An 18,662-nucleotide genomic window follows, 5' to 3' on the forward strand; every position below is an offset into this window, starting at 1 on the left:
AGATAACAACACTTCTGGCTGGCCTTGAGAAGATAAGCTAATTTGTTTTGCTCTCAGCTCCTCTCTTTCTCTGGTACAAAGGGGAGGGGGGAAGGAGGTTTTGGGGGGTAGTGGAGCAGCTTCCCTGATCTCCAAAAGAGACCAGGGGGGTTTTCTTGTTACTGGCTAATTATAAATACCTGTATAATATTGTAACTCCTGTATATTTTGTGCACACTCATTGCATTCCATTGTAGAGTGTAGTTTCTGCTTGGAAATACAGCTTCATCTGCTTCGAGCTGAGTTAGTCTGTGGTGACTTAATGCTGGGGGGGGGGGAAACTTCAACCCACCACACTCAATTACCACAGAAATGCCAGGCCGTTCAGAGTACAGCTGTTGACTTGAAACTCAAGCTGCATTAGCCTCTACTCTGTTGTCAGGTGTGATTTAAACTGTCAATTACTGGTATGTCATGACTCATAACATGGTTTTCCATGTCCTCCTGTTAGGCCAAGGTTACTTTTACTCACATCCTCTCAAGGGTCTAGCCTGAAGGGGGAAGAAAGAGTTCTCACTGCAGTCTTCATTCTGAGAATTACTTTCCAATGAACCAAGAGCCTGGGAGCTCGCTGACTTTATGGATGCCTCACAGAGGCTATTTATTTTTTCTTGTTTCACCAACAGATGGCAAGAATTTCTAGCAGGAGATGGAAACAGCTTTTGCAGGTTGGTATTTTTATATTCTGCTGCAAAGACTCTCTCTAGATGCAGTAAATGTGCTTGCTTTGATATTTGGATGCATGTTATCTACCACTAGGCAATAAAATACATAACCTGGTTTCGATTGTGGAGGAAAAAGAACAACCACCACCAAACAAAACCACAAATGAAAGCACTTTTCTGCAAGGCTGCAGAGGAGTTTATTTTATTTGGCCTGGCATATCATCTTGCTACAAAGCACAATGGAAGGTGGTTACCTGTGGCTGTTATAGCAAATGGAACAGGCCATCAGCACCAGGAAGCTCTGTACTTGCCCTCATCTTAGCCTATTATTTTCCTCAAATTACCTCCCCTATTATGACAATTGTTTCAGCCTCTCTCATTATGTATGCCTAGAACTGATTACAATTCCCCTCCTAATTTCCTCCCTTCTTCTTTCTCCCTTCCCACTTTGACCTTTCAAAACAGAGAATGTGATGTCTTAATGCTCTAAGTCTGTTCTAGCTGCTTCTGAGTGTAGCTATTCATGTATGCACTACTTTTACCAAACTCTCTAAAGATTTATCAGCTAAAAGTCAATTTATTGGCTAAAAGTCAATTATTCCACCACTGTCCCTTGCATGTTGGATGCCCTTGACATTGCTGATTATGCCTTTCCTTTGGAAAGCCTCACTTCTCCAACATATTACTTCTTTTCCCTGTTTGATGTGTTTTGGCTTTTGCTTTCCCCTTTCCCTCTTTAGTTGCATGGCACTCCAGAATGAAACACAAATGCTTTCTTTACCTGTCTGTCCCGGTATTTGAGGAGATTCCCATAGACAGGGCAATTGGAAAAAAAATAATCCTAATGAGCATCATAAATACACAGAGTATTGCCTTGGTTGGAAAAGACCTTCAAGATCAGAGTCCAGCTGTTGACCCAACACCACCACGGCCATTAAGCCATGTCCTGAAGTGCTGTGTCTACATGTTTTCTGAACACCTCCAAGGATGGTGACTCCTCACCACCTACTGGTGGAGGTGGGGAGATTCAGGCTAGATGTAAGGAGGAGGTTCTTCACCATGAGAGTGGTGAAGCCCTGGAATGGGTTGTCCAGGGAGGTGGTCGAGGCCCTGTCCCTGGAGGTGTTTAAGAGCAGGCTGGATGAGGCTCTGGCCATCCTGATCTAGTGTGGGGTGTCCCTGCCCATGGCAGGGGGGTTGGAACTGGATGATCCTTGTGGTCCCTTCCAACCCTGAATGATACTATGATACCTGGGCAGCCTGTTCCAGTGCCTGACCACTCTTGCAGTAAAGAAATTTTCCCTAATATCCACTCTAAACCTCCCCTGGTGCAATTTGAGGCCATTTCCACTTGTTCTATCTCTTGATACTAGGGAGAAGAAACCGACCCCCACCTCACTACAACCTCCTTTCAGGGAGTTGCAGAGAACAGTAAGGTCTCCCCTCAGCCTCCCCTTCTTCAGAGTAAACAATCTCAGTTCCCTTAGCTGCTCCTCATAAGTCTTGTTCTCCAAGCCCTTCACCAGCTTTGTTGTGCTTCTTTGGACCTGCTCCAGCAACTCAATGTCCTTCTTGCAGTGAGAGCTTCAAAACTGAACAGAGCATTTAAGGTATGGCTGAGTACAGGGGCATGATCACTTCCCTACTCCTGCTGGCCACACTATTCCTGATATAGTCCAGGATACTGGTAGCCTTCTTGGCCACCTGATCACACTCTGGCTCATGTTCAGCAGGCTGTTGATCAACACATCCAGGTTCTTTTCTGATAAGCAGCTTTCCAGCCACTCTGTCCCAAGCCTGGAGTGTTACATGGGGTTGTTGTGACCCAAGTGCAGGACCTGGCACTTGGCCTTGCTAAAGCTCATTCATTTAATCTCAGCTCATCAATCCATCCTGTCCAGATGCTTCTGCAGAGCCTTCCTACCCTCAAGCAGATCAAACACTTCCACCCAGTTTAGTGTCATCTGCAAACTTACTGAGGGAGCACTCAACCCCCTCATCCAGATCACTGATAAAGATGTTAAACAGAACTGGCCCCAAAACTGAGCTGTGGAGAATGCCACTTGTGATCAGCCACCACCTGGATTTAACTCCAGTCACCACCCCTCTTTGGGCCCAGCCATCCATTCATTTTTTACCCAGAGAAGCATCCACCCAATCCAAGCCATGTGCAGCCAGTTTCTCCAGGAGGATTCTGTGGGACACAATGTCAAAGGCTTTATGGAAGTCCGGGTAAACAACATTCACAGACTTTCATGCACTAAGCAGGTTGTCTTGTTATAGAAGGAGATCAGATGAGTCCAGCAGGACCTGCCCTTCATGAACCCATGCTGACTGGGCCTGAACACCTGTTTGCTCTGCACGTGCTGCATTATGGCACTCAGGATGATCTGCTCCATGACCTTCCCCAGCACTGCTGTCAGACTGACAAGTCTGTAGTTCCCCAGGTCATCCTTGCAGCCTTTTTTTTTTTAGTAAGGCATCACATTTGCCAATCTTCAGTCACCTGGGACCTCCCCAGTTAGCCAGGACCACTGGCAAAGGGTTGAAAGTGGCTTGGTGAGCACTACTGTTCTCTCAGTACGCTTGCATGGATGCCATGAAGCCTGATAGATTTGTGTATGTCTGAGTGGTGCAGCAGGTCACTAACAACCTCCTCTTGGATTATGAGGGCTTCATTCTGCTCCCTGTCCCTATCTGCCAGCTAAGGAGACTGGGTATCCAGTGAACTACTGGTCTAACTACAGAAGACTGAAGCAAAGAAGGTACCTCAGACTTCTCCTCACTTTTTACTACTGTGCTCCACTGCATCCAGTGAAGGATAGAGATTCTCCTTAGATCTCCTTTCATTGCTAATATGTTTGTAGATAATTTCCTGTTCTCTTTAACAGCTGAAGCTAAATTAATTTCCAATTGGGCTTTGGCTCTTCTAATTGTCTCCCTGCATAGTCTCAGGACAACCTGATACTCCTCCCAAGTGGCCTGCTCCTTGTTCTAATCACCATAAACTTTCCTTTTCTCCCTAAGTTGTAATCAAATGTCTCTATTCAGCCAGGCCAGCCTTCTTCCCCCTAGCTTGTCTTTCAGCACATGGGGATGGCTTTTTCCTGTGCCTTTAAGAGTTCCTTCTTCAGGACTACCTCCCAAGGGACTCTGTCCACCAGCCTTCAAAACAGGCCAAAGTTTGCCTGCTGAAAGTCCAAGGTGAAAGTTCTGTTGATGCCCCTCTTCAACAACAAGATACATTATAATTCTGTTATCTCTGTGCCCCAGACAGCCCCCAACCATTACATCACCCACAAGCCCTTCTCTGTCCACAAATAAAAGGTCCAGCAGAAGACACCAGGCATTGACCTTTAGGCTCTGTTCAATTCACTCATCACACCCCACAACTCAAGGGAAAGAAGAGAACACTTCTTGGGCTCCAGATCCCTTTAACCACTCTTCCCAAGGCCCTGAAGTCTCTCTTAATTGTCCTTGGACATCTTTAACTTGGATTCCTTCTATCCAAGTAGTAATTGTATCTTTCTAAGACACACTCACAAGTGTCCAGACATGAACTTAATTAACATTGCCAACATAAACTCTTATTTTTCAGCTCGAGTCTTACCTTTGCTACTTCAGCACAGCTAATGGCACCACTGCCTTCCATGATATTCTAAGATTGGTTTAATCCTTGGAACATTATGCCTTAACTCTCAGATTCAGGTTTGATGCTGAACTAGGCTGTTTGTTCTTGACTATCAACTTCAAAACAACCAACAAAAGTCTAAGTGTCGTGCCCATTGGATTCCATGCCTGTAAGTCTCATTCTTTCAACCTGATCCTCATTAAAGTATCTCCTTGATTCATTATTTGAGTCAACTCCTCCTATGTCTTCCCATTAACTTCCATTTCCATAATCCTCAAAACATTAGATCTGATGATTATGTTATCACATGACTGCTCCTGCTTTTACCTTCATGGTATTGGCTTCAACCACACAATTTCCCCAAGTAATTTGTTTTTCTTTTCCCTCCATCAGCCCTTATGAGTAGAGCTAAACTTGTAAGGACAATGCTAAACCCATTCTCAATACCCCCTCCTAAAACTGATGTCTCAGTGCAATTGGAGAATGACTTTAGCAAGGCACTTCACAGGCTATGACACATTCTTGCCTTGTTCTTTACCTTATCACCTGACACATTTCTCAGATCAGACAGTACGCTCCTGTGTTAAGCATCCAATGGCAAAACCAACAACCAAATACTTGTTGAGGAAAGAAATGAAGCTGTTAGTGACCTTGTACAAGAGCCAGACTCATACTCTTCAGTTATGATGTACAGGGAAAGATTCTCCAGATTTTTCTGACTTGGGGGTTGAAGATTGTCCCGAAGGGACAAAGAGCCTCAAAAATGCTCTGAACCAGACCATGGGGCAGGAGCCAGCAGGTCTGGGTTTTCAGGCTAATGGCCACATTACCCAGGCTTGTCTGAACATGTCCAGGAGCCCAAGTGGGCCAGGTTTGTGCGCTTTTGGCCATGTTTGGAGAAAACCCTTTCTATAGGTTACAGTGTCAGGGTTTTCTCTCTCAATCTTTGTAGACCCTGCCAGCATTGTCTTGGGAAATCTGCAAATACCAGCCCAAAGAGCCAGAGCCTTGCCTTGCAATTGTCCATGCTTTGGAAGGAATCACAAGCCTTGCTTGGAAGCTGAGCTGTGTTTCAGTTTAACCAGACAGGACTGCAAAGACCCCTTGCTGTATTAGCATTGTAAAGCCAGGAGCAGAGCAGACACATCATGCTGGGCTGAGAGGTGAACCCCAGAGGAGCTGAGCCCCCAGGACAGTTTTGTTTCATTGGAAGAAGGAACAAGCACTGTTCTGTGAAGAATTCTTCACTGCTGTGAAGAATTGCAGTGGAAGAACCTCTTTTCTTCAAGGCTTTCAGCTACAAAGCTTTCAGGGATAAATCCTGTGTCTCAGCAATAAGCTGCAGACACCAACAGAAAGTGAAACTGTGCTCCTGCAGCCTTCACGTGGTCGATGCCATTTTGGCTTTGTTTAAATCCCCAGGCGTGCCACGGGGTGCCAGGATCAGTGAGGAATTACCAAACCTAATTTTTATAAGCATCTATTACGGGTCTGTTGCCCTAGGGTCTTCTGGAGTTCCCCCCACACACACCATGGGCAATCTCTGGCTCTGTTGCCAATGTTCCTTTTTTTCCCTTTACATTTTAAAGTGCTGTTTGTTGTTTCTGGAGTTTTGCTCATCTTGTTTAAATTGCTACCTGTTCCTGCTGCTGAGAGATCTGTTCCACAACCCAATATTTTGAACCAGTAAATAGGTTTTATTAGTATTTTCCATGGGATTTTTAAATGATTAATCAAGTCATTAATATGTTTATTAACCATTCCAACTATTGAATATTAACGACCTCCTTAAGACAGAGATGGAAACAAAAGAACACATTTTCAGCTGTGATAAACACCGCTGCCTGTGTTTGTCATTTTGAATGACAACGTTGGTAATTGTTGGTAGGGAAACATCCCCCCTCCCCCCCCACACCTTTGACTGCTGACTGTCTCGTGGGTTCTCTATTACAGACCTCAATTGAGCAAGAACCAGAGCAATAAACTTTAAGACATTATCCAACAAATCTTAGGGACTGCTGGATTTGTAACTGGATTATGTGCTTGAACTAAGCAGGCCACCTTTAATGAAGTATTATGGAACAAAAATGTAGAGATCAGTTGTGGAGCAATCACTCTAGAAAGGCAGAATAGAATTTTCTTTGTGTGAGTGAACAAATATACTTTAATACCTACACAACTCTGTGTGTGTGACATGACATGAGAATACACCAGGTTGGAAGAGACCTTCAAGATCATCGTGTCCAACCTATCAACCAATCCAACCCACCTAAGCAACTAAACCATGGCACCAAGCACCCTGTCAAGTCTCCTCCTGAACACCTCCAGTGATGGTGACTCCACCACCTCCTTGGGCAGCCCATTCCAATGGGCAATCACTCTCTCTGTATAGAACTTCTTCCTAACATCCAGCCTAAACCTCCCCTGGCACAGCTTGGGACTGTGTCCTCTTGTTCTGGTATGACAAAACAACTGCCACACCTTTATCTTGCCTGTACCTAGTACTCGATATTAAATTGCCTGCCCAGTGAATCTATGAAAACTACTGTAAAAAGAGATGAACAAGAGGCATCCTGGAGACCTAATTACATATAAGCACTGCAGTTAATTAAGATACACACAGCTCATCTGTGGAACATTCATTATTTTTTTGGGCAAAATTAATTATAGCTTTGTTCATTGCATTCTGTAGTGATGAATACTAATCTTTAAATTGCACATCACTATAATGCAACATGGAAAGAGATTAAAAACATTCATTTTCATAACTCTCTTTGATGTGTGCATTTTTAGACCCACTTCACAGCTCCCCATTAAGCATCAGAGGCATGGCATGGATTCCTACAGCCAAACACTCAAGTACCAAACCAAGTTTGCAGTTTGGGGTTCAGTACCCAATCCAATAGCCACATAGCTCTTCTGGAAACAGGGAAGAGTTACCATCAGAGGCATGGGATGGTTCCCTACAGCCAAACACTCAAGTACCAAACCAAGTTCGCAATTTGGGGTTCAGTACCCAATCCAATAGCCACATAGCTCTTCTGGACACAGGGAAGAGTTACCATCAGAGGCATGGGATGGTTCCCTACAGCCAAACACTCAAGTACCAAACCAAGTTTGCAGTTTGGGGTTTCACAGTACCCAATCCAATAGCCACATGGTAACTCTTCCCTGTTTCCAGAAGAGCTACCATCAGAAGCATGGGATGGTTCCCTACAGCCAAACACTCAAGTACCAAACCAAGTTTGCAGTTTGGGGTTTCACAGTTCCCAATCCAATAGCCACATAGCTCTTCTGGACACAGGGAAGAGTTACCATCAGAGGCATGGGATGGTTCCCTACAGCCAAACACTCAAGTACCAAACCAAGTTCGCAGTTTGGGGTTCACTACCCAATCCAATAGCCACATAGCTCTTCTGGACACAGGGAAGGGCTACCATCAGAGGCATGGGATGGTTCCCTACAGCCAAACACTCAAGTACCAAACCAAGTTTGCAGTTTGGGGTTTCACAGTACCCAATCCAATAGCCACATAGCTCTTCTGGAAACAGGGAAGAGTTACCATCAGAGGCATGGGATGGTTCCCTACAGCCAAACACTCAAGTACCAAACCAAGTTTGCAGTTTGGGGTTCAGTACCCAATCCAATAGCCACATAGCTCTTCTGGAAACAGGGAAGAGTTACCATCAGAGGCATGGGATGGTTCCCTAAAGCCAAACACTCAAGTACCAAATCAAGTTTGCAGTTTGGGGTTTCACAGTACCCAATCCAATAGCCACATAGCTCTTCTGGAAATAGGGAAGAGTTACCTACAGCCAAGTAGTGCCATTGCAAAACAAGAAATGCTTCATATAAGTAGATGTACACTGAGATGAATATAAACCCAAAGAAAGATAATGTCATCAAGAATGCAACACTGTTGAAAAAAATATGCCATTTTTAAGGCCCAATCTGTCTCATAGAAGTCTCTGAGTTTTTCCTCATTGACTCTTTTGGAACAACAAAGCAGATCTGAAATATCTGTCCAATAAAGATAATTGACACAAAAAAAAATCAAGCATGGTTGACATCACAAAATGTTAATAATTTTGCATGCATGCTGAATGTGTTTAAATAAAAACACATTACAAAGCACAAACACAGGTGTTTAAGTCAGGCAGAGTCCAACCACGATAAAGCTGTTTGCCTAACCTTTATGGAACTTACTCTGATAGGAAGTACGGATCCGTTTCGTTAAATCTGGATAAAAGTTAGACAGGCCACGCATGCAAAAGTTGTCTTTGGAACATGCCAGTACACCAGCATCAGCAGCAGGCAGAGGAAAGAGAGAAAAAACAGTCTAAAGTGAAAGGAAGTGATACCATAACCAGCATCTAGAACAGCCAAGGTGAAGAAATTTCAGCAGACGCTTACCTTCCAACTGGGAGATACAACAAGAAGAGTAATCAAAAACATAAAGGATGTGGGATGGATGGTGAGAAAGCAGCTGAGGCTATTTTGAGATGCATAGTTTCAATGAGTGATCTAGAAGTGTGTACTCCTCCTCAGTGGTCACTTATCCCCAATAGACTCCATTCTGACAGCGCTGCATAGCTGGATTGTTGCCTTAAAGGAGTGGCCAAGGCTGTTACTGACACAGAGAGATTCTGTGTAGTACAGTGACTGATAACAGCTAGCTCTACATCACCTACCCTCCACATTTTGCACAAGGCTCTGCAGCACCATTGCTTGTGACTGGCTGCTCAAATCACTTTGGGAGCTGTTGTGAGGCTGTCCAAACCAGGGAGAGCAGCTGAAGTTAGCTTAAAGCTGATGCTTGTCTCTTCTCTCCTCAGCTGTGCCAAATTTACATCTTTAACAGTTGGCACAGATGAGAACTAAGCTTTGCCATGATTAAAAGCCTAGAAAGTGAGACAAATGGTCTTTCAGGAAGGGACATTTTATTCCCTGAAGTTTACTTTCTAGTTGGAGTACAAACATATTCCTGATATTAAAAGTTTCCATTGGCTCTATGGAGAAGTAAGATTTGATGGTGTTGTGCAGGGTTGGCAATGAAAATGCTGATGTCATAAACCCCACTACAGTCATAAACCCGCTGCTTTTGTAAGTTGAATTTAAGTTGAATTTAAGACTCACCATTTTCCAACAGATTTTTAAGTCTAAAACTTCACAGCTATGTAAAACACGTGTAATAATGATGTCTGACTCTAGCATGTCACTATGGAAAATGTAGAGTAAAAAGACTTGAAGCACAGAAGGTCTTCCAGCTTTTTTTTTCTCATACAAGCAAGTTTTGTAGATTACCAAGAAAGTGTGGTAAAATTTAGCTGCATTGATGGCCTAATATTTCTATCACACAATGAGTAATAATAGCTCTGGTGTGATCCTCTTGGCATCAGCTGGATTTTGTAAGTTTATAGCAAGAGCTTCAATTCACTGAAGAGTAGCTAATTTGAGCTACTTGTGACAGAGAAACAATTCACTGCTCTGCTGGTGATGATTTTTCACAGACTCAGCTAAGGGAATTACTTGCTGACCTCCATCCCAAAGGAAGAAACATCCTAAAGCATTTGGTTGCTGAGAAAGTGTTGGTACGTAAAGCATGTCAGGTCTCTTTTGTCAAGTTGTAGAAACTCCACTGGCCAGCAAAGAGTCATGCATTTCAAAAGCACTATAAAAAGCCACAGGCAAAAGAACCAAAGAACATATCAGGCTCATAAACACAGTAATTTATTTCCTACCTGCAGCAAACTGCTTGCTTTTGCGAGGTGAACGGGGTTGGCGCTGGTATGGATCGCTTGATCCATATAGGTCAAGGGTTCCCATGCTCAGCAGCACTGTCCTCTGCATAAAGTCCACAACGGCCAACCCATTGCAGTTGCCAAATGCCACTCTGAGAAAAGAGATGTTCCTCCAAAGTATTAGCAACAGGTAGTAAAGTGGTTCAAACAAGCAGTATTGCTATGAATTCTGCCCAAACATTGTCTTCAGAAACCACTCAAAGCTTACATTTCATAATTCTTCTTATTCTCATAATCCTGACACTATAAATCTGTGTCCTGAAACACAGCAATTGATTTCCTAGAAGGCAGACTTCCCACTGGACCTTTCTGTGCCAAGTGCATTGCTTTTATGCTTAGACATTGCTCAACTGAACAACGTAATTCTAGTCACAATGATGCAAAGAAAGCCTATGAACCTGGACATGGATCTTAAAAAGCAGTCATGTATATAAAACACCAAAAAAAAAAGTTAAAATATAAATGCAAATGCATGTGTAAATAATTATTTTAATATAAATGATAAATGAATTGGTTAGGCCACACCTTGAGTCCTGTGTCCAGTTCTGGGCCCCTCAGTTTAGGAAAGATGTTGAGTTGCTGGAACACGTCCAGAGAAGGGCAACAAAGCTGGGGAGGGGTTTGGAGCACAGCCCTGTGAGGAGAGGCTGAGGGAGCTGGGATTGTTTAGCCGGGAGAAGAAGAGGCTCAGGGGAGACCTTACTGCTCTCTACAACTACCTGAAGGGAGGTGGTAGTCAGGTGGGGGTTGGTCTCTTCTCCCAGGCAACCAGCGCCAGAAGAAGGAGACACAGTCTCAAACTGTGCCAGGGGAAGTCTAGGCTTGAGGTGAGAAAGGCAACAAAGCTGGAAGGGGTTTAGAGCACAGCCCTATGAGGAGAGGCTGAAAGAGTTGGGGTTGCTTAGTTCCCTAACTAGCTCCCTCCTCCTCCTCCTTGGAGAGGAGGAATCTCAGAGGAGACCTTATTGCTGCCTACAACTACCTGAAGGGAGGTTGTAGCCAGGTGGGGGTTGGTCGCTTCTCCCAGGCAACCAGCACCAGAACAAGAGGACACAGTCTCAAACTGTGCCAGGAGAGGGTTAGGCTGGATGTTTGGAAAAATTCTTCCCAGAAAAAGAGATTGGCCATTGGAATGTGCTGCCCAGGGAGGTGGTGGAGTCACCATCACTGGAGGTGTTCAAGAGGGGTTTGGACGTGGCACTTGAAGCCATGGTTTAGTAGTCATGAGATGTTGGGTGGCAGGTTGGACTTGATGATCTCTGAGCTCTTTTCCAATCTTATTGATTCTATGATTCTGTGTTTCTTGACAGAATTTGACTGACAAATAACAAAAAGTAATTTTCCTATTGTTTTTTGGCTTTCTTGTATTTTGCTTTCCAGCATAGGCTAATAGAAATTGTTAGAGAAATGATACTGAACTAAAACGATTACTAAAGTGTGACAGCAGTTTCTGTGTTCATAAGTCCCCATGTTCCATGTGGAGAAGTAAAATAAAGGAATAAACCCAACAAGTTGCCATCAAGCTGCACCAGGGGAAATTTAGGCTGGAGGTGAGGAGAAAGTTCTTCATTGAGAGAGTTGTTAGCCAGTGTAATGTGCTGCCTGGGGAGGTGGTGGAGTCACCATCCCTGGAAGTGTTCAAGAGGGGACTGGTTTGGTATTTGGTGCCATGGTCTAGTCATGAGGTCTGTGGTGACAGGTTGGACTTGATGATCTTTGAGGTCACAGTATCACAGTATCGCTTAGGTTGGACAGGACCTCGAGGATCATCGAGTCCAACCCATCACCACAGACCCCATGACTAGACCATGGCACCAAGTGCCACATCCAATCCCCTCTTGAAGGCCTCCAAGGATGGTGACTCAACCACCTCCCTGGGCAACCCGTTCCAATGACCAATGACTCGCTCGGTGAAGAACTTTCTCCTCACCTGGAGTCTAAACCTCCCCTGGCGCAGCTTGAGACTGTGACCTCTTGTTCTGGTGCTGGTTGCCTGGGAGAAGAGACCAACCCCTTCCCGGCCACAATCACCACTCAGGTAGTTGTAGAGGTCTTTTCCAACCTTGGTGATTCGGTGATTCTGTGATTCTGTGAAGTGTGAGACTTATTCAGTAAATTCTTTAGGGAACAAAAAGATATAGCCATCTGTATTTTGAAAATTATTAACTTGAGAGTTACTAGGTTTTGAAAACACAAGCTGCAAAAAGAGCTAGTGATCATTCACTCTGTGGTCAGCAAATTAGCAAAAGGGGTCAATACTTCTTGGGTCTGCACTTTTCCAGTTTTTTCTAAGCTCCTTTCAACCCGACGCATTCAATGATTCTATAAACAGCTAAAAGCTGAAATAGAAAGTGCAAAGCAAAGCACTATTGGAGGTATATTTGCTTCCTCATCTTTCTTCTTTTTCCTGTTAAAACAATCAGGAGGAAAAGTGGTTTGTGTTTCTGTTTCTTCAAAAGCTGAAAGTTCCTGTGGAAAACTTCTGGATGTGTGAAATAGAGCCACAAGCCTAAAGTTATGGTATCACACAGTATCACAGTATCACCAAGGCTGGAAGAGACCTCTAAGATCAAGTCCAACCTGTCATCACAGACCTCACCAACTGCCATGTCCAATCCCCTCTTGAACACCTCCTGGGATGGTGACTCCACCACCTCCCTGGGCAGCGCATTCCAATGGCTAACAACTCTCTCTGGGAAGAACTTTCTCCTCACCTCCAGCCTAAACTTCCCCTGGCACGACTTGAGACTGTGTCCCCTTGTTCTGGTGCTGGTTGCTAGAGAGAATAGAACTCCTTCCTGGCTACAACCACCTTTCAGGTAGTTGTAGAGAGCAATGAGGTCACCCCTGAGCCTCCTCTTCTCCAGGCTAAACAATCCCAGCTCCCTCAGCCTCTCCTCATAGGGCTTTTACTCAAGGCCTCTCACCAGCCTTTTTGCCCTCCTCTGGACATGTTCAAGTGTCTCAATGTCCTTCCTAAACTGAGTGGCCCAGAACTGGACTTAGGCCCCTTCTTGATTTGGGAGCTTATTATTTTAAATGAATTTGCAGCCATAAATGTAATTAACAGCTTAAAGCATTCCTTTGAAAAAGGTAACAAGGGGTTTGGAGCACAAGCCCTGTGAGGAGAGGCTGAGGGAGCTGGGGTTGCTTAGCCTGGAGAAGAGGAGGCTCAGGGGAGACCTTATTGATGTCTACAACTACATGAAGAGTTGTAGCCGGGTAAGGGTAGGTCTCTTCTCCCAGGCAACCAGCACCAGAACAAGAGGACACAGTCTCAAGCTGCACCAGGGGAGGTTTAGCCTGGAGGTTATGAAGAAGTTCTTCCCGGAGGTATTGACCATTGGGATGTGCTGCCCAGGGAGGTGGTGGAGTCACCATCACTGGAGGTGTTTAGGAAGGGAGTGGATGGGGTGCTTGGTGCCATGGTTTAGTTGATTAGATGGTGTTGGGTGATAGGTTGGACTTGATGATCTCAAAGGTCTTTTCCAACCTGGTTAATTCTATTCTATTTCTGTTCTAAGACATGATCAGTGTAAATGGCTACAGACTGCAAGAAAATCCTCTGAGCTTGTAAGCAAAACAAACTCCCTTTCTACAGGATGTCACCAGGGAACAAAATTCAGAAGCCTGGATACAGACTCATAGAATCATAAAATGGTCTGGGTTGGATGTGGCCTCCAAAGGTCATCTAGTCCAAAGCCCTCAGCAGTCAGCATACCTAGAAAAAATACTTTACCAAGAAAAACCAGGAATTGGTCATTATAACACTGCTGAGGAAGAGCAAGAAAACCTAGGCAGACATTAATACTAACAAGTAATTACAAGTAATTGCTATTAATTTAAGACTGCTTTCTAACATCCAAGTCTTTATGAAATCAAACACAACACAAGAACAATGAATTTTCCCGTTCTGAGTGACGAACACCATCAGTTGCTAGGAGATATGGGTATCTTTCAAAGAAATGTCCTAAAATCCACATCAAACATTCTGAGGCTAAATAACAGGAGACAACTAAATTCTGATGAAAGAGATGATTGTACCCTGTCATAGTTGAGACAGACAAAGAGAGAGGGAGAGAGAAGAGACACTGCAGGAAAAAAAATGAGGAAGGAGGCCTCTCCTTGGTAGCTTCTGGAGGCATGTTGTATTTGGGTTATTTGGCTATTTTATTGATACATGCATTTCTCTCTGAAATGGTCACATACTTAATATGTGTGTTTTAGAGGAGGCTGTCTTGTAAAGGAGTCCTACATCTAGGAAATAAATAATTTAAGGGATATGACTGAATCAGATATGTTTAGGACACCAGCCTGAGTACCAGGAGGATGGCAATCTATCAGAGGAGTTTACAAGTGAGGGAATGGTGTGATTATTCCTGAAATCAGATCAGGGGCCAGTTCTGGGCTCCTCAATTTAAAAATGATATTGAGACACTTGAATGTGTCCAGAGAAGGGCAACAAGGCTGGGGACAGGTCTGGAGCACAGCCCTGTGAGGAGAGGCTGAGGGAGCTGGGGTTGCTTAGCCTGGAGAAGAGGAGGCTCAGGGGAGACCTTATTGCTGTCTACAACTACCTGAAGGGAGGTTGTATCCAGGTGGGGTTTGGTCTTTTCTCCCAGGCAACCAGCACCAGAACAAGAGGACACAGTCTCAAGCTGCGCCAGGGGGGGTTTAGGCTGGATGTTAGGAAGAAATTCTTCCCAGAAAGCGAGATTGGCCATTGGAATGGGCTGCCCAGGGCGGTGGTGGAGTCACCATCACTGGATGTATTCAACAGGGGATTGGACGTGGCACTTGAAGCCATGGTTTAGTTAGTCATGAGGTGCTGGGTGATAGGTTGGACTTGATGATCTCTGAGGTCTTTTCCAACCTTATTCTGATTCTATGATTCTATGCTATCTCAATGCCTGAGACTTGCAAGGGTGCAGATCAGGCAAAACCTAACAACTTGCCCAAGTGACAAATACAACAAGGTATGGTAAAACAGAAGAAACTTCTGGAGTTCATAAAAATTGTATAGAGTTCATGAGTAGGAAACTGCCTGGAAACTCAGGTCAAATACTTGACAAAAGAGCCCTTGATGGCAGTGTTTTTGCACAAACATAAAGGCTCGGCATAACGTTCCCAACATCTCTGAAGAGAGTCAGATGACTTACTGATATCAGAAGGAATCAAAGAGCTAACATTCATTACAGCCTATAGCTTTTACTGGAGGAATACTTTCTACAGGGAAAACCATTTCAATGTATCTGGGTGACTCCCAGTGAGAGAAAACATTTAAAATTGGCAAATAAATGGAACCTGAGGGAAAAAGCACACACAGAGATAATGCTCACTTGCGTTTTCGTACAGAGAATTTAGCAGCTGAGTGTTCCTTATGCAATGCTCCATTTCAGGACACTGGTTCTCTTGCAACCAGAGATTAGCACAGACAGAAAAATGAGAGGACAATTTCCAACCAATATAGAATGCCATGAGAAATTACATTTAACAATTAATCACAGGACCATTTCACATGAAATACATTTCACCTTAGTGATCCCTTCAAAATAACCTTCCAAAATTGCAGCCTTCAAAGGGAATTAGATTTTGTTTGAAAAGATGGATGGGATAATATGAAAAGATTCAGTCTTTTAAATAGGAACAGTATGAAAATATTGGCAAGAATGATAGTTTAACATCTCATATCACAATCTTTATGTGAGTTCAAATAATTTTCCCCCCAAGCATCTGTGCTGTAGCAGGCTTTGAGTGTTTTACTTCGATTTCTGCAGGTAACTTTCTGGGCCCCTCAGTTTAGGAAGGATATTGACTTGCTGGAAGGTGTCCAGAGAAGGGCAATGAATTTAGTGAGGGGTTTGGAACACAGCCCTGTGAGGAGAGGCTGAGGGAGCTAGGGTTGCTTAGCCTGGAGAAGAGGAGACTCAGGGGTGACCTAATTGCTCTCTACAACTACCTGAAGGGAGGTTGTAGACAGGCAGAGGTTGGTCTCTTCTCCCAGGCAGCCAGCACCAGAACAAGAGGACACAGTCTCAGGCTGCACCAGGGGAGGTTTAGGCTGGATGTTAGGAAGAAGTTCTATACAGAGAGAGTGATTGCCTATTGGAATGGGCTGCCTGAGGAGGTGGTGGAGTCACCATCATTGGAAGTGTTCAGGAGGAGACTTGATGGGGTGCTTGGTGCCATGGTTTAGTTGTTTAGGTGGTGTTGGATTGGTTGATGGGTTGGACACTATGATCCTGAAGGTCTCTTCCAACCTATTCTATTCTATTCTATTCTATTCTATTCTATTCTATTCTATTCTATTCTATTCTATTCTATTCTATTCTATTCCATTCCATTCCATTCCATTCCATTCCATTCCATTCCATTCCATTCCATTCCATTCCATTCCAAGAGGGGGTTTAGTGCAATGAACAATACATCTACGCAATGTTAGTTTGGAGGTACTTACAGTCCATAAGCAGAGTTTACAGCCAGACTGGTAATCTGTTGTGGAGGCTCACCATCCACCCACACCAACTGAATAACAAGATCTGCTTGGTAGCCAGGAGGCATTCTCACGGGTCGAGTCTTAACACTAAGAGGAAGAGGTACAAAATAAGAACAAGCAAACAGACAGACAGACTGGGCCATGTGTGACAACTGCTTCTCTTGAAAAAAACAGCAGTGAGGAACAATCCCTTAGTCATTTCAGATCAGCACCAGCACTTGCAGCATCCTGTGCATGTACCCACACATTGAGGCTAAGTATTCCAATCAGTACTGGGACATTCTGTAGGAATTCCAGGCTGTGAGTTTCATTTCTGTTGCTGAAAAAAAAGTCTGAAAACTTCAACATTCCCTATAAGAGAAACTTCAGAGAAGACATTTATGGGGGGGTATGTCAATAAAAAATAATTGTAGTGTAATGATTTTGCTTTGCTTTTCCCTTTTCAGAGCATTTTTTTATGCTACCTAATGCACACTTCGAAAAAGCATCACAAATAATCAGCTTGAATGGAAAACCTAAAATACATCCTTCCAAAACTTTGACACAGGACATCTCTGTGTTTTTGGAACTTTCTTGCTCTGAACCTGTAGTGGTGTGAGGTTTAATCTACCTGCACCAACGTAAAGCACAGCTAAACTCAGCTGGAGAAGCGGATGGAAAGCTGTATTTTACAAGCAATAATAAAATGCAATGGATATGTACAAAATATACAGTAGTTACAACAGCATACAAGAATTTACAGGAAAGAACACAACACAGATAGTCAGGTAGTGATAGGACTATGGGGAATGGAATGAAGCTGGAGGTGGGGAGATTGAGGCTGGAGGTGAGGAGGAAGTTCTTCCCCATGAGACCCTGGAGTGGGTTGTCCAGGGAGGTGGTTGAGGCCCCGTAACTGGAGGTGTTTAAGAGCAGGCTGGATGAGGCTGTGGCCAGGCTGATCTAGTGTGGGGTGTCCCTGCCCATGGCAGGGGGATTGGAACTGGATGATCCTTGTGGTCCCTTCCAACCCTGAATGATACTATGATACTATGATACTATGATACAGATCCCCCCAAGGAGAATCCCCCCTTGGGTTCCCCCCAAACCTCTCTCACCCTCCTCCCCTTTTCCCTTGTAGTTAATTAGGTGAAAAAGGAGAAAGAGAGAGAGAAGGATATTAAGGGAAATTCATTAGCTCAAAGCAGTTGTTAAGAAAGTTAGTTATTCTTATCAGTTTGCAGTTTAGTGTTGACGTGCATGCAGTCTGGCCAAGAACAAAAGTCAGAACAGACGGAAGCTGGAGTGAGTGAGAGAAAGAATGCTAGAGATATTTGCTATGGTACATCTCACACCTGACCAATGAAATTCATTTAGAATTAATCTTTGTTTTCCTTTTTACACCTAAACATTCAGCTAGAGAATTCTGCAGCTGTCCTTTTCTTAAGGGCACCTGTCACAGAACCATGACAGAAAAATGCAAAGAGGCAAGGGAAGAAGAGAAGATATACCTTTCTGTAGTGGTCTTCAGCACTGTGTGTTCAAAACATACCAACCTGACAAATCCATTTGTCCATCTAGTGCAAAAGGGTTCTGGACTACGATCACCTGCTATGTAATGTGGTCTTAAGAAATGAATGCTTCTTACATAAAAGCTGATGTAATTATTAACACCTGTGACCAGCAGGACCAGGGAAGGGACTGTTGCCCTATACTCAGTACTGGTGAGGCCACTCCTGAGTTCAGTTTTGGAACCCTCCCTATAAGAAAGACATTGATGTGCTGGAGTGGGTCCAGAGAAGGGCACTGAAGCTGGTGAAGGGTATGGAGAACAAGTCTGGTAAAGAGCAGCTGAGGTTGGAGGGAGTAGGCTTTGCTCTCCTCCCCATAGCAACAAGAGATAGGATAATGGGATGGAGATTGGAGTCAATACAGCTGACCAATATGATTGTTCCTTTATTGTTCCAGTGTTGCAGGCCTATGGTGCGAGTATAGCACAGTAAAGTAAAGCAAAGAAGAAGAAGGGAAAGGAAAGGCAGAAGTGCCTGTGA

General features: G+C 44.0%; 1 protein-coding gene across 6 annotated transcripts in view; it reads right to left on the reverse strand.

The window, feature by feature from the left end:
- Positions 1–18,662, reverse strand: part of STXBP5L (syntaxin binding protein 5L) — a 252,640-nt gene that overhangs the window by 57,224 nt on the left and 176,754 nt on the right. For 3 of the 6 annotated variants that reach the window (XM_068165947.1, XM_068165951.1, XM_068165948.1), the window contains 3 exons: positions 16,594–16,719; positions 10,077–10,228; positions 8,542–8,613 (listed from right to left, as the gene is read on the reverse strand). In XM_068165947.1, the coding sequence (XP_068022048.1) occupies positions 8,542–8,613; positions 10,077–10,228; positions 16,594–16,719 (350 nt within the window). The remainder of the gene's footprint in view (positions 1–8,541; positions 8,614–10,076; positions 10,229–16,593; positions 16,720–18,662) is intronic. The other 3 variants (XM_068165952.1, XM_068165953.1, XM_068165950.1) reach the window with 1 other exon arrangement.

This window comes from Melanerpes formicivorus, unplaced genomic scaffold (genome assembly GCF_026170545.1).
Source record: "Melanerpes formicivorus ecotype bairdi unplaced genomic scaffold, bMelFor1.0.p_v2 SCAF_95, whole genome shotgun sequence".
NCBI classification, from domain to species: Eukaryota; Metazoa; Chordata; class Aves; order Piciformes; family Picidae; genus Melanerpes; species Melanerpes formicivorus.